Consider the following 16529-nt stretch of genomic DNA (forward strand, 5'->3'; position numbering starts at 1 on the left):
ACCATTCATCCGAGGCACTGAATGAGGCAGAGATCCTATGGAAAAAATAGCATGTGATCATGTAATGAAAAGTTTTGTCATAATGCCTAGGCACAAGGGGGCTGAATTAAGGCACAGGCAATCTTAGTTCTGGCATTTCCTGACTTTTGAGTGCTTGACTTGTACATTCTTAAGTCTTCTAAAATAGTTTTTTTGGATTTAATTATTGTCTTAAGTGAATGAATCCCAGCATAAGTGCATTTACTTTTTGAAAATATTGGATTGTGAAATGCAGTGTAATGTATAATCTAATATCTGTGATATGCCATAAATTATTATTAAGATTCAGCCTTATTAGATGCTGGCGTCTCTTCATATTAAGGTAACATAAGTAGACATGATACACTTCTTATACAAGAGTGCAGAATCTTGGTCAGATGTATTTGTTATGCAACCTTTTTTGTTCATAGGAACTAATTCATAGCAAATATTAACGTAATTTCTAATGTTCTTTCCAATAATCAAATAAATTGAGAACATTATATTATCATGCTGGGCTAACAGAACGTAAGTTATTTAAAGTAATTTATAAAACACGGTCAGTTAATACTAGGAATGATGAAGGATCAAGACCATAGCCTCCTTCTGCATGAATTTCCCAGTCTTTAAAATGGGGATAAATATATTTAAGGGGTGCTGTGAAGCTTACATAATCATAGAACAGGAAGGGACGTCGAGAGGTCATCTAGTCCAGTCCCCTGCACTCAAGGCAGGACTAAGTATTATCTAGACCATCCCTTACAGGTGTTTGTCCACCCTGCTCTTAAAAATCCCCAATGATGGAGATTCCACAGCCTCCCTAGGCAATTTATTCCAGTGCTTAACCACCCTGACAGTTAGGAAGTTTTTCCTAATGTCCAACATAAACCTCCCTTGCGGCAATTTAAGCCCATTGCTTCTTGTCCTATCCTTAGAGGTTAAGAAGAACAATTTTTCTCCCTCCTCCTTGTAACAAGCTTTTATGTACTTGAAAACTGTTATCATGGCCCCCTCAGTCTTCTCTTTTCCAGACTAAACAAACCCAATTTTTTCAATCTTCCCTCATAGGTCATGTTTTCTAGACCTTTAATCATTTCTGTTGTTCTTCTCTGGACTTTCTCCAATTTGTCCACATCTTTCCTGAAATGTGGCGCCCAGAAATGGATACAATACTCCAGTTGAGGCCTAATCAGCGCGGAGTAGAGCGGAAGAATTACTTCTCGTGTCTTGCTTATAATACTCCTGCTAATACATCCCAGAATGCTGTTTGCTTTTTTTTGCAACAGCGTTACACTGTTGACTCATATTTAGCTTGTGATCCACTATGACCCCCATTTTTCCACTGAATGCATCCGATGAAGTGAGCTGTAGCTCACGAAAGCTTATGCGCAAATAAATTTATTAGTCTCTAAGGTGCCACAAGTCCTCCTTTTCTTCTTACTATGACCCCCGGATCCCTTTCCCCAGTACTCCTACCTAGGCAGTCATTTCCCATTTTGGATGTGTGCAACTGATTGTTCCTTCCTAAGTGGAGTACTTTGCATTTGTCCTTATTGAATTTCATCCTATTTATTTAAGACCATTTCTCCAGTTTGTCCAAATCATTTTGAATTTTAATCCTATCCTCCAAAGCACTTGCAAACCCTCCTACCTTGGTATCATCCACAAACGTTATGAGTGTACTCTCTATGCCATTATCTAAATCATTGATGAAGATATTGAACAGAACCAGACCCAGAACCGATCCCTGCGGGACCCCACTTGTTATGCCCTTCCAGCATGACTGTGAACCACTAATAACTACTCTCTGGGAATGATTTTCCAACCAGTTATGCACCCATCTTATAGTAGCTCCATCTAAGTTGTATTTCCCAAGTTTGTTTATGAGAAGGTCATGTGAGACAGTATCAAAAGCCTTACTAAAGTCAAGATATACCACATCTACCACTTCCCTCCTATCTACAAGGCTTCTTACACTGTCAAGGAAAGCTATCAGGTTGGTTTGACATGATTTGTTCTTGACAAATCCATGCTGACTGTTACTTATCACCGTATTATCTTCTAGGTAATATGTGTAGTAATGGTAGTACAGTGCTTTGAAAGTGTAAAGAGTTTCATCCTAATATGAAAGGAAGTGTTTCATGGTTCTTTTTATTTTTCTTTTAAAACAACTTTAAATTCAGGTGTTACCCAGTAGCATTGGAAAAACATCATCATGAGAAATGAAGAGTAAAACCAGATTATGGGTCCAATCCACTGCCTATTGAAGTCAGTGTAAAGAATGCTATTGATTTCAGTGGAGATTGGATCAGGCCCTATAAGCAGAAAATGATACTGATCAGTCTAGTTTCACTGTCCAGGGCAAGTGAGATGCAAAAAGGAAGCAGTAAGCATAAATGGCAAGAATTAAGTGAATTAGGTTCTGAAAACTGCAAGATTTTTAATCTAAATTGTTATTAGAAAAACAGGTAAGCAATTTTTTACATGCCTCCTTTATTGTTCTTGGAACCTATGTGATAGAATGATGCATTCAGTGCAGTACTATCATCATAAATAAACCTGCTTACTATGATGGTTAAGACCCCAGTCCTTCAACAGTATGTGCACAGGTGGGCCTTTATTTCTTTGTCATGTCCCATTGACTTTAATGGTACTCTCCAGGGGGCATAAGTGTCCACCAACACACATCTCTTTGCAAGAACTGGGCATTAATCTGTATGCTTGTCATGGCCATGATTTTTGTGACTTTCAAAAGAACCTAAGTTCTATTTTCAAAAGTGACTTAGGCCATGTCTACACTACGAAAGTACTCCGATTTTACAGAAGTCGATTTTTGGGAACAAATAGTATAAAGTCGAGTGCACGTGTCCACACTGAGCACATTAATTTGGCAGTGTGCATCCACAGTACTGTGGCAAGCGTCGACATTCCGAGCTGTGCACTGTGGGTAGCTATCCCGCAGTCCCCGCTGCCCATTGGAATTCTGGACTGAGCACCCAATGCCTGATGGGGCCAAAAATTTGTCACGGGTGGTTATGGGTAAATGTCGTCAGTCAACCCTCCCTCCCTCCATGAAAGCAACAGCAGAAAATCATTTCGCGCCCTTTTCCCTGGATTGCCCTAGCAGACGCCATAGAACGGCAAGCATGGAGCCCGTTCAGCTCACCGCAGCAGTTATGACCATTGTAAACACCTTGCACATTATCGTGCAGTTTATGCAGAACCAGCACCTGAAAAACCAGGTGAGGAGGCGATGGCAGCGCGGTGATGAGGACATGAACACAGATTTCTCTAAAATCGCGGTCCCCAGCAATTTGGAGATCATGGTGTTACTGGGGCAGGCTCATGCTGTGGAACGCCAATTCTGGGCCTGGGAAACAAGCACAGAGTGGTGGGACCGCATAGTGTTGCAGGTTTGGGATGATTCCCAGTGGCTCCAAAACTTTCACATGCATAAGGGCACTTTCATGGAACTTTGTGACTTGCTTTCCCCTGCCCTAAAGCACAAGAATACCAAGATGAAAGCAGCCCTCACAGTTCACAAGCAAGTGGCAATAGCCCTGTGGAAACTTGCAATACCAGACAGCTACTGGTCAGTCAGTAATCAATTTGGAGTGGGCAAATCTACTGTGGGGGTCGCTGTGATGCAAGTAGCCAACGCAGTCATTGAGCTGCTGCTATCAAAGGTAGTGACTCTGGGAAATGTGCAGGTCATACTAGATGGCTTTGCTGCAATGGGATTCCCTAACTGTGGTGGGGCTATAGACGGAACGCATATCCCTATCTTGGGACTGGGCCACCAGGGCAGCCAGTACATAAACCGCAAGGGGTACTTTTCAATGGTTCTGCAAGCACTGGTGGATCACAAGGGACGTTTCACCAACATCAATGTAGGATGGCCGGGAAAGGTTCATGACACTCGCGTCTTCAGGAACTCTGGTCTGTTTAAATGGCTGCAGGAAGGGATTTACTTCCCAGACCAGAAAATAACTGTTGGGGATATTGAAATGCCTATGGTTATCCTTGGGGACCCAGCCTACCCCTTAATGCCATGGCTCATGAAGCCGTACCCAGGTACCCTGGACAGTAGTAAGGAGCTGTTCAACTATAGGCTAAGCAAGTGCAGAATGGTGGTAGAGTGTGCATTTGGACGTTTAAAGGGTCGCTGGCGCAGTTTACTGACTCACTCAGACCTCAGCAAAACCAGTATTCCCATTGTTATTGCTGCTTGCTGTGTGCTCCACGATCTCTGTGAGAGTAAGGGGGAGACGTTTATGGCGGGGTGGGAAGTTGAGGCAAATCGCCTGGCCGCTGAATACGCGCAGCCAGACACCAAGGTGATTAGAAGAGCACAGCAGGAAGCGCTGCGCAATAGAGAAGCTTTGAAAACCAGTTTCATGACTGGCCAGGATACTGTGTGACACTTCTGTTTGTTTCTCCTTGATGAAAACCCCCGCCCTTGGTTGCCTCTAAATTCCCTGTAAGCCACCCACCCTCCCCCCTTCGATCACAGCTTGGTTGCAAAGGAAATAAAGTCACTATTATTTTAAAAACATGTATTCTTTATTAATTGATTATAAAAATAGGGAGATAACTCACAAGGTAGCCCGGGTGGGGTGTGGTAGGAGGGAAGGAAAAGGTCACTTCAAAACTTATTGAATGACAGCCTTCTGTTGCTTGGGCTGTCCACTGGGGTGGAGTGGTTGGGTGCCCAGAGCCTCTCACCCTGCGTTCTTGCGCATCTGGGTGAGGAGGCCATGGAACTTGGGGAGGAGGGAGGGCAGTTAAACAGCGGCTGCAGCAGCAGTCTGTGATCCTGCTGCTGTTCATGAACCTCCACCAGACGCCGGAGCATGTCTGTTTGATCCTGCAGTAGCCCCAGCGTTGCATCATGCCTCCTCTGATCTTCCTGCCACCACCTCTCCTCTCATTCATTGGCCACTTTCCTGTACTCTGCTATTGTGTCCCTCCACACATTCTGCTGAGCTCTGTCAGCGCCGGACGACTGCATGAGCTCAGAGAACATTTCATCGCGCGTGCGTTTTTTTTCGCTGCCTTATTTGAGATAGCCTTTGGGATGGAGGAGGGAGGCTTGAAACATTTTTAGCTGCTGGAGTTAAAAAGGGAGTGAAGTATTTAAAAGGTACATTTTACAGAACAATGGCTATACTCTTTCACGGTGAACAACACTATTCACATTACATAGCACATGTGATTTTGGTACAAAGTTGCATTTTGCATCTTATATTGAGTGCCTGCGGCTTTGGTGTTAGAGATCACACACGCAGTGCCAGGCAACAGAATTTGGCTTGCAGGCAGCCATGGTAAGCCATAGTCTTTCGGCTTCTGCAACCTTCATAACAGCAGCGCCCTTCTCTCCCATACCAAGCAAAGCACGTTGAGTTGGCCATTTAGTGCAGTGCTGCAGTTTTCCTGTTAATGTGCAGCAGCAGAAACCAAACTAACCCCCCGCCATCCAATTCTCTGTGATGATTGCTTTACCCCTCACCCCACCGCATGGCTGGTATCAGGGAAGATCCCTGCTAGCCAAATGTGAACAGCTCAGTGCCAATCCCCCCCTCCCACCACGTGGCTAACTGCGGGGAGGATTTCTTTTCAGCCACAGGCAAACAGCCCATTAGGAACAGCCACCTCTGAGTGTCCCCTTAATTAAATTCCCCTATTTCAACCAGGTTACCATGAACGATATCACTCTCCTGAGGATAACACAGAGAGATAAAGAATGGATGTTGCTTGAATGCCAGCAAACACCGGGACCATACACTGCCAGGCTTTCTCATGCAATGATACCAGATTACTTGCTACTAGCATGGCATAGTAAAGTGTCCTACCATGGAGGACGGAATAAGGCTGCTCTCCCCAGAAACCTTCTGCAAAGACTTTTAGAGTACCTCCAGGAGAGCTTCATGGAGATGTCCCTGGAGGATTTCCACTCCATCCCCAGACACGTTATCAGACTTTTCCAGTAGCTGTACTGGCCACGAATGCATCCCAAGTCCTCAGGGCTATTTAATCATTAAAAAACGCTTGCTTTTATAACATGTACTATATTTTAAAAGGTACACTCACCAGAGGTCCCTTCTCCGGTTTGGTTGGGTTGGGAGGGTATTTCAGTCAGGGTGATAAAAAGATCCTGGCTGTCGGGGAGAACGGTGTGCTGTGTGCTCTCCTCAAGCTTCTCCTCCTCCTCCTCATCTTCCCCGTCCGCAAAATCCTCCCATCATTGGAGTCCATGGACGGGGTGGGGTAGTGGTGGCGGCCCCCCCCTAGAATTGCATGCAGCTCAGCATAGAAACGACATGTCTGGGGCTCTGTCCCAGAGCGTCAGTTTCATTCTTTGGTTTTCTAGTACGCTTGTCTGAGCTCCTTGGAGATTTTTTGAATGTTTTGTCATTTCGTCTTTTGGAACAGAGTTCTGATAGCACGGATTCCTCTCCCCATACAGCGATCAGATCCAGTACCTCCCGTTCGGTCCATGCGGGAGCTCTTTTTCGATTCTGGGATTGCATGGTCACCTGTGCTGATGAGTTCGCCTGGCCAAACAGGAAATGAGATTCAAAAGTTCCCCGGGGCTTTTCCTGTACACCTGGCCAGTGCATCGGAGTTCAGAGCAGTCACAATGGTGCACTGTGGAATTAGCTCCCAGAGGCCAATACCTTTGATTTGCATCCACACTAACCCTAATTTGAAATGGCGATGTCGATTTCAGCGCTAATCCCTTTGTTGGGGAGGAGTACAGAAATGGGTTTTAAGAGCCCTTTATGTCGAAAAAAATGGCTTCGTTTTGTGGATGGGTGCAAGGTTAATTCGATTTAACGCTGCTAAATCCGACATAAACTCGTAGTGTAGACCAGGCCTTAGACTCCTATGTGCCTAAGTTCCATTGACTTTCAGTGAGACCTAGGATTTCGGAGGACCAGATTTTCAAAGGTATTTAGGCATCTGAAGATGCAGGTAGGTGTCTAGTGGGATTTTCAAAAGTGCCTAGGCACCTAACTAATTTGATTTTAATTGCAGTAGGTGCCCAGGTGCTTTTGAAAATCCCAATAGATGCTATCTGCTTCTTTAGGTGCTTAAATACCTTTGAAAATCAGACTGTAAGTGCCTGGCACTTTTAAAAATGAAATTGAGTCAGTTAGGTGCTTCTGAAAATTTCACTCATGGTCTCTTTCATCCCGCACTGTCTGCTGTTAACAAGATGTCTCCATCAATTTTTACCCTGCGCTCTATTTTGGTGTGTGTTTTGTTTGTGTGGGTATGTTGCTATCTTTATATGTTTTTAAATACTACAAATGACTACAAAGCTATTTATTCTTAATGAAAAATAAACTTAATTAAAATGTGTGCCATGATTTTTTCCCCAACCTAAAAACACGACTTTGCATTTTTTGCTGTGACAATCAGCCGAAATGATGATTTTGTTCCTGTTTATAACAGGCCATATTAACTTCTTTTAAAGCTGTTTTTCCCATACAGTTAGGGCACTGCACAGGTTATGCTAAGCAATATTATTGCTGAGGATATTGGTTACTGTCTGACTAATAAAATAAAGAATATTTCCAGTTTGTGAGATCTGAAAAAATAACCCTTTTTTCTAGCAAAATCAAAGAGTGTGCAGAGTGTTTTGTTTTGTTTTGTTTTTTTAATTTTACATTCGGTACCAGAATGGATGTATTCTTAACTGTGCTTTCTCTTTTTCTAAGTGTTGGAAAGGAAGATTTCGACAAGACAAAGCAGAGAGGAGCTGATAAGAAAGGGAGTTCTGAAGGAAATACCTGAGCAAGGTGATGACAAATAACCTAAAATTTAGATCTTAAACTCTAAGCATGGACATTATTATCATGTTGTTCCATTTTATAATGAATATCAGCTATCGAGCTATAAAAAGGCAGATTTGGCGAAACACTGGCAGCAAGTGGGAGAGGCAGTTTGACCAAGTGGATAGGGCACCAAACTTGGAGTGTGGAGACCTGGAGTTTGTTCCTGGTTCTGCTGTTGACTTGCTGTGTGTTCTTGGACAAGTTACTTAACCTTTCTGTGTTCTCTGTAATACTTAGCACTTTTGTAAAGCAAATTGAGTTCTGTAGATGAAAAGTGCTAAGTAATTAATGTTACTTTTTGGAATCAGTGATTCAGAGGATATTTTGAGTTGAGCAGTTCTTTCCAAAACAGCTGGAGGATGATATGGCGATTATGGATGAGAAAACTAAAAACTTTGGGGCCCTGCCACTTACCATTTGGGGTATCAGAGTAACAGCCGTGTTAGTCTGTATTCGCAAAAAGAAAAGGAGTACTTGTGGCACCTTAGAGACTAACCAGTTCATCGGATGAAGTGAGCTGTAGCTCACGAAAGCTTGTGCTCAAATAAATTGGTTAGTCTCTAAGGTGCCACAAGTACTCCTTTTCTTTTTGCATTTGGGGTATGTGTACACTGCAGTTAAAAACCCATGGCTGGCCCATGCCAGCTGACTGAGACTAAGGGGCTGTTTAATTGTGATGTAGACATTAGAGCTCAAGCTGGAGCCCAGGCTCTAGGACCCTGCAAGGTTTTGGGGGGAGTCCCACGGCTCAGAGTGCAGCCTAAGCCCAAATGTCTACATGGCAATTAAACAGCCTCTTAGCCTGAGCCCTGTGAGCCCAAATCAGCTGACACGGGGCAGACACGGGTGTCTGATTGCAGAGTAGAAACACCCTATGTGTCACAAGTGTAAACAAAAGCAAGCAACTCAACAGCTGGTGTTTCCAATATTGAGAGGTAGCAGGTGCAGTATCTCACACACACCACCACCATCACACATGCTACATTCAAATAGCAGAGGCATAAGGAGCTTTGAGGAAAACTCCCTTTGTTTAAAAACACAGCCAGGTTTAGTAAATGGTAAATATAGCAAGATGTATTATGTAAAGCTTGTGTAAAGCATTGTTACCTAACTCCGATTATACCTGAAGGTTTTAAGCAGTATGCACATCTCTCTTTAAAATGTTGTTTGTTTCTGCTGTTCATAGTGGTAGTGTTTGTACTATTCTTGATTTAATAAAAAAAAATCTAGATCTAATATAATCTTTGTCTAATATAATTTTAGTAACTGCAATGCTTTTCCATCTCCTAAAATTAATCCATTTGTCATGAAGACTAAAAAGACAACAGTAAAAGGAACTGACTAAGAGTCTAGTGGACTATAAAAGTCTTAGAGGACAGGTTCTGATATTTCTAAAAATAGATTTCCACTAAAAAAAAAAGTTTTACTCTGACTGACCCGAGGAATCAGTGTAATGAATGTTAGGTGTGAAGTCAGGGATAGCTTAATATTTATATTCCCTGCAGCTTCATATACATTAATATTTAGAAACGGGGGGTTATTTGTATATCTGCTAGTGCTGGGGCGTGTCTCTAGACACCGTTGCAGGGTGTGTATCAGAGCATGACACTCAGCACATCTGGGTTTTAAGCTTGTCTTTGCTACTGTCTTGTTCTGTGGCTTAGAACAAGGAACTTAATTGCTCTGTGTATCAGTTTACTCATCTGTAAAACCAAATTTTTAAAAATACTTTTCTTTTGTGGTGCTGTGAGGCTTAGTTGATTGATGTTTGTAAATTGCATTTTGGTGGGAAAGGGCAATAAGTGCAATGTTTTTTAATCTCTAACTTTGATTAGAACAAGATTTAAAATAAATGAGCTAAAAATGGACATACAAAGGCAGTTATTTCTTTAGCCTGCCTTCCTTCCCCCTACCCTAGAGTTAGGGTGACCAGTCAGCAAATGTGAAAAATCAGGAAAGGGGGTGGAGGGATCATAGGAGCCTATATAAGAAAAAGACCCAAAAATCGGACTGTCCCTATAAAATTGGGACATCTGGTCACCCTACCCAGAGTACTCGGTATTCTGTTGTAATACACATTATATTCTCATTCAGATTGGGTCAGTACAAAGAGAGAAAAGGATAGGAAGGTGAAATATTTCTCCCCTGTTTAAGAAGGGGCATCTGTTAATTTCTATGCTTCCTAGAATGCTTCTTGCTTTACCTGTGATAAACATGTATGTTTTAAAGAGCAATCTAAAAGAAGACAGAGTAGACGCTTGGTGCTCTGAGAAGGAAGGCACACAAAGATAGGAGAGTAAAAGTTGGAAGGAAGGGAATGGTTAAGCAGGATGGAGAGGAGGAAGGGATGAGCACAGAGATGTAGACAGGTAAAGGAATTGCCTTGAAGGTGAGAATGAGAAGTCTGAACCAGATGTGGAAGGTGGTCAGGGGAGTGGCATGATAAGGCCAATCAGTGAGGGAGATAATTTTGGTGACAGCATTTTGTGTAGCTTAAAGAGTGGATGGGGGGAAGTGGTGAGGCTAGTGAGGACAAGTTTATAGCAGTGAAGGCAGCAGGTGAACAGCCTGTGGGGGAAGGTATTTAACTTTGGAGGTGGAGAGGAAAGTATGGGTTTATGACAGTCTCAGTATACGAAGGACTGAAGGAGAGACAGAGGAGTCAACTCTTACAGCACAGTGAAAAAGAAGATCGTGGAATTATCAGCAGTAATGAACAAGGAAGGGAGAGGAATTTAAGAAAGTGGAGTTCTGTTTTTACCACGTTGAGTGGGAGCAGGTGTCTCGATAGCCAGAATGATAGAATCAGAGTCATAAGACTGAACAATGGGGGAGATCAAGGATAAAGACCAAGATTTGAGATTCATAAAGATGGTAAGAAAAACTATGTAAGAGGATGAAAATAAAGGGAAGGCAGGGTAGGCCAAGAACTGAATGCCACAAGACTCCAGCAGAGCAGGAGGAGGAAAAGGAGCTATTGAAAAAGTCAACAAAGCAGCAGTTGGAGACAGAAGACGAGAATTGAGATAGAAAAAGTAATAAATTTTAGTAGGGAGAGAATTCAGGAGGGGAAAGGCAGGAGGCACTTGAGAAGAAAGGTAAAAGAGAATGTCTTAGAAATGACCAGAAAGAACATAGTTGATTATCTTAATAAGGACAGCGAAGTGGAGGAGTGGAAATCAGATTGTAGTTAGTCAAGGACAGCATAAGTAGATAATGTCCTCCAGATGCTTGGAGGCAAAGAGTGAGGAGCAAGATGCACTGAAGGGAGGGTGTGTGTGTTAAGGACAGGTTCTTAAAAAGATTGAGGAAACCATAGTTAAATATTAGTAAGTAAAGATAATCTGTTGTAAGAGGTAGGGCAAAATTTGGTCTGCATAATCTTTATTACTTGTCTGATGCATGACTTAGAATTCATCTTGTGTCTCAAGGTTCAGTTTGAAGGGCGGGAAGTTGGATGATAATAATCTATGTTACTTGTTAACTGGGCACATGTGATCTGGAAGTCACAAACTCAGTGAACGGAGAGCCTTATAACATACTATTACAGAGTTGGTTAGAACTTTATCAAAATGTTTTATACATAAAATAAATTAATGTGAAATTGTGCTTTTCTTTCATGGAAACTTAAAACCTGAAAAATCACTGAGTTGACAACAAATGGAGAACTAGCTCTTGAGCAGGCTGTAAAATTGGATAATGGCTTTTTAATCTTCATTTTAGCTGGTGATGTAACAGTAAATTTTGAAACCTCAAATGGGCACACCATAACAATCAGTGAAGAAACCATCCAGGAAGAAAATGTAATAAAGACCACAGAAGACAATGGCTCCTTATCAGCCAACGCGTCTGCTGTGGAAGGAAAAAAAGAAGATAAAAAAGGTAAACAAACAAATCTTCATATTCTCACAAACCTTTATGGGTCATAAAGGGGAAAGTGGTCTGAGCACAGAAGTGGGAGTCAGGAAGGTCTGATTTCTAATCCCTGACTCCAGTGCTGAGTCCATTTCTGGCTTCAGGCAAGTTTCTATTTCAGATTCTCCTTCTGTAAAATGGGGATAATAATACATAGTGTAAGAGTGCATCCTTACTTCATGGGTACCCCCTGATTGCTGGTCACAGCATTGCACAGAGCTCTTGTCTCCGGCACTCTCTATAAGGCTTTTCCTCAAACCTGCAACTGTCTAAATCCTGCTCCGGGCATACTTGGCTTCTCCTTCTGGTCAAGTCACATGAAAGTCTAAAGCCTTTCTAAGGAAGCATGAGTTAGTCCAAATGGAGGTTCAAACAAGTCTTCAAACTAATGGCCCTTCCACCCCTCTCACTAGTTCCCCTGTTATATCCTGTCTGTTAAGCCTTAGCCCAGAGCTTCTCCCCCCACTAGAGAGACCTCTCTCTCATAACTGAGCTCCCTCAGGCTACTTATAAGGCCTAATTTTGCCTTCTCTAGGCAAGAGGTAATTAGTTAATCACTCCCCCAGCTGTAGAGCATGACTAATTGGGGTTCTTCCCCTTGCCTTGAGCGGATGGTGGTTAAGCCCCTTTATACATACTCATTAGCCTTTCAGGATTGTTGAAGAAATTAGTTCATGTGTACAATTTTCAAAAGTGCCCAGAGTGATTTATGAGCTTATGTCTCGGTGTCAAAAGTAACTTGGGAAGCTAAATCCCATTGACTTTCAGTGAGTCTCAGCCACCTAAGTGTCTAAGTCACTTTTGAAAATTGAACTTCGGCTCATAAGTCACTTAACGTGCTTTTGAAAATTTGATCCCATGTCTGTAAGGTGCTTTGTAGAAGGCAACATATACATGCTAAATATTATTATTTGGCCAAATCATGAAGTCAGTTTAGCTTATACTGTCTTCACTCAAACTTCTATTGACTTCATTAGAAGTTTGATGGAATAAGGAAGAGTAAACACGGAGTGAAGATCACAGGATTTGTCCCGTAATTGTTGTTTCTTTTCCAACATATCTGGTAATGCACACTGCTATTTCATTGTCAGTGAAAATTACTCTTGAATTACAGCCTGTTTGTTAGACTTTCCTGAAAAGTATCAGGAATGCAAAGGGTCAGGATCTCTTTATTTCTGGATGTTTAACAGCCTTTCCAAAATATTCTGGTAGGCTTGTCTAGTGAGAAGTGCTCCTCAGAAGGTTGAGTGTGTCAATTCAGCTAATCACACAAAAAGTTTGGATCCTTCTCCAAACTGTGCAAACCTTTTGGAGCTGCAAAATGTGGCTGGAAATCTGAGAACTGGCTTTCTTGTGAGATTTCCAGTACTTGCTGCCCTCAGTTGAGCCAGAAAAACAAGACCAGCCCTTCTCATGGTATTTTGGCACATCCTGCTTCTGGTCCCAGCCAGAACTAGGAATGCATAGATTCAGTAGAATGGAAAATAATGGGAAGGGAAAACTCACCAAAAAAGAGTTCACATTGATTTTGGGGCTAAAGATTATGTCAATTATTATTTTATCCTTTCCTACTCCAGGGTTTTCCTTGAAACATTTAAGAGCAAAATAACATTTTATTTTAATTGTGATTTGATCCTACATGGCTGATCCTGCAGAATTTAGAGTTCTAGTTAAAATAGAAGGTTCAAAGTCTACATATGTTTGCTACCTTCTATACCTACTGTGACTGCTTTGTAGAGAGCCATTCCAAACCCTTGCCATAAAAGCTATCTGAGAATCGAGGAATACGTAACTATGATACCTCTTCTCTCCAATTCCTCTGAAGAATTGAAATGCTTTGGGGAAGCAATGTAATAAAAATAAGAAAAGTGGGATTTTGATCTTCTAGTTTCAGTAAAGTTTTAGTAGTATTACATAGGGGATATAAAGTGCTTTGAATTTGAATAGGACAATGGAAATATTAGAGGGCCAATGCTGCAAGAAGTGGTAAATGCACTCCTCCCACTTGCTGAGCAAAAGCAGCATAAGCCCATTGCACTTCACTGGAGTTACTCTTGACTTACACCACATTAAGTAAAAGGACAGTTGGGCCTATTGACTTCAGTAGGAGTTTAAGGGAAATGATGTGCTCATGGCCTCAGAAAGAGTCTGTGTCAGAACTGGAATTGCAATGCAGGAGTTCCTGACTCACTGTCCTGTGCCCAGGTCATGGAACATGCTGCTCTCTCTGATGACAACTCTCACTCCGTCATAAGAATCAAAATATGAGAGCTTCAAAGTTAGCTCGAAAATTCAGGGTAGCATATTCAGGAAGTACAATCCCATGGCAGATACTCTTAACCATTTTAGAGGTACTGTACTTGTGCATAAATCTTAAAGGAGAGTTTTTGCCTACTTGACATGCATATGAGGACTGGAGGCAGGATTAATTCCTTTCATTTAGTATCAGGGCATGCTGCAGTAATCAATGTTGACAGACCAAAGTGTTTTTAAAAAATCATGAGATTTAAAAAAATGTGGAGGGGTCTTTCTACCTGTCTTCTGGATTTTAAGACTGTAGAGTTCATGTTTTCAAGTTTTTCCTACAACCAGGAGGGCTAGGAACTTTAAAAAAAAAAAAAAAAAAAAGTGAGATTCTCACAAGACTCCAGGATCTGGGGCTTTTAAGAAAAACAACAAATATCACAAGACTCTCAGTAAAATTGCAAGAGTTGGCAACACTGTGGAAAATGGAATATGTTAGGAGTTAAAGGAAGAACCATCCCATGGTGATCTGTAGAGTTAGAGAAACAGGGGCAAAGAATAGACTGAAACATACAATGTAAAATGAATTAAGCAAAAGTGTATGAAACAAAAAAAAAAAACCTTCCAAGTTGTCCTGTGTGCTGCCAAACAATTCTATAAACTATAAACCCATCTGCTGCTTGTCAGTTTACAGATGCTTCTAACATTTTGTGAAAAAATTCCCTTTGGCAGCTTAATAATGTAACTGTTGCTATTTGAAATAATGATAGGGTGTCAGTCATCCAAGTGGCATGTTTAAAAGGAAATTCCTCCCTGGCATAAGGATAATGAGGAGCTGCTGACAGTTTTTACATGCAACGGGTAATTGATTATTGAGCCTTTGCAGATGCGAAACCTGGATATTGTTATAGATCATTTATTTCCTCTGTGAACTCCAGTGTTTTTTTAAAAGGAAAATGACCCAGCACCTTTCAAGGAAAATGAAGAGCTTAATTATGGCTGTCCTGTGTAGGTACACGGGAGTGGAGAAGAGGGAATAGGGAGCTTCTAAGTATCTCCCCACTCCAGTTCACCCACACAGAAGGCAGATGTAATTGGGTTGCTGGAGGTATGGAAGTGCTAGGCAGAGAGATTGCCAGTCTGGCTCCAGATTGGGCAAAAGTGTGGAGGAGGGGTATAGCCATGGACTTGTGCTTTCCCCTCCCCCTCATGTGCACTGTCCCACCCACGGACAGGAAGCAGCACTAGGGAGAGCACAGGTTACACTTGTTGTAGAAAAAGTGTCAGAATTGTAACTGCTAAGGACGATCCTCCCATCCCTTCCCCAAGCACTCCTGAGGCAGTGTGCTTACTCCTCACTACACAGCATAATACCTCCAGTGCCCCTGGCAGGATTGCTCTTCCTTCTCCGTCTCTGGCTCACTGGCTTAGTTTAGAACCTTAAGCATTCAGTTCAGTTTAGTTTACAAAACTGATTCAATCTGTTTTTATCCCCGCTAGTTAATTTCACGCTTCATGGTTTTCTTGGGCTTGAGGAAATATTTGGCTGAATACCCAGGAGCAAGATAGTGATGGGAACGGGGACGGAGAAGTTTAATTTTGCAGCCTGGTAGCCAGCCATGATTATTAGTGCTGTAAAAAACTATAGTAATGTTGGAAGCCAGGGCTGGTGTCTGGATGCTGTGAGACTGAGCACAAGGTTCTGAAATGTTCCTAAGCATTTACAGTAGATCAGCTGAATAATGCTGTGTGTTCTGGTGGATTTCTGCATGTCCCCCACTGCAGGAAATTTGCATGTTGATTTCCGGCTGGATTTCGCAACATCTGTGAGTCTTTTTCCAACGGAGAGTTCTATTCCAAGCTTCAACAAAAGCTCTGCGTTTTAACTCATTGTGATGTAGCTTCTTACCCCTTCTGTTTGTCCACCGATCCCTTATCTCCCTTTAATGTAGTTTTTTATTTGAGCATGTAAGCCAGTGGGCTAACTCTCTGGCCCATGCATGAAAAAACACTTTCCAGCCACAGATTTTCAGTTTTGTTTTCTTCAGGGCTTTGGTTTCTTCAAAGTAAAACTATTTAACACAAGTTCAGCATATCAACCACATCCTTTTCTCCTCACCCAGTGACTTCTGCAGGGGCCTATCTACCCCTTAAAGGATTCCAGACCTGTGGAGCCTGAGTCAAGGCAAGCGTCTCTGTTTCCTTCTCGTTCATAAGTTGCTCCCTGCAGAATTACACTCTGCAAACCATTCCACTGAGAGGCATATGTAAACTAGCCTCTCTCCCCTGACCCAAAGACTCCTGCAGATTCCCTTGTACAAGGCCTCTTGCGCACTGTGCTGCTGATACAAGTGGTGACATAGAGTTAGAAGTCCACAAGTGGCTACCTCCATGTTCTTAATTAACCATGTCAATGCTCTGTACACAAGCAGCCATAGGGAAAAATCCCTCTTCTTCTCACAGCAGTTTCATTTTTGCAGTAAGCTGTGATAACCATATGCTGTTTGCAAC

At 42.2% G+C, this 16529-nt stretch overlaps 1 protein-coding gene across 3 annotated transcripts in view; it reads left to right on the top strand.

Moving 5' to 3' along the window:
• Positions 1-16529, top strand: part of PHACTR2 (phosphatase and actin regulator 2) — a 182315-nt gene that overhangs the window by 125499 nt on the left and 40287 nt on the right. For all 3 annotated transcript variants that reach the window (XM_074948543.1, XM_074948542.1, XM_074948544.1), the window contains exons 3-4: positions 7743-7823; positions 11583-11741. In XM_074948543.1, coding sequence (XP_074804644.1) covers positions 7743-7823; positions 11583-11741 — 240 coding nt within the window. The remainder of the gene's footprint in view (positions 1-7742; positions 7824-11582; positions 11742-16529) is intronic.

The sequence above is a fragment of the Natator depressus genome, chromosome 3, assembly GCF_965152275.1.
Source record: "Natator depressus isolate rNatDep1 chromosome 3, rNatDep2.hap1, whole genome shotgun sequence".
NCBI classification, from domain to species: Eukaryota; Metazoa; Chordata; order Testudines; family Cheloniidae; genus Natator; species Natator depressus.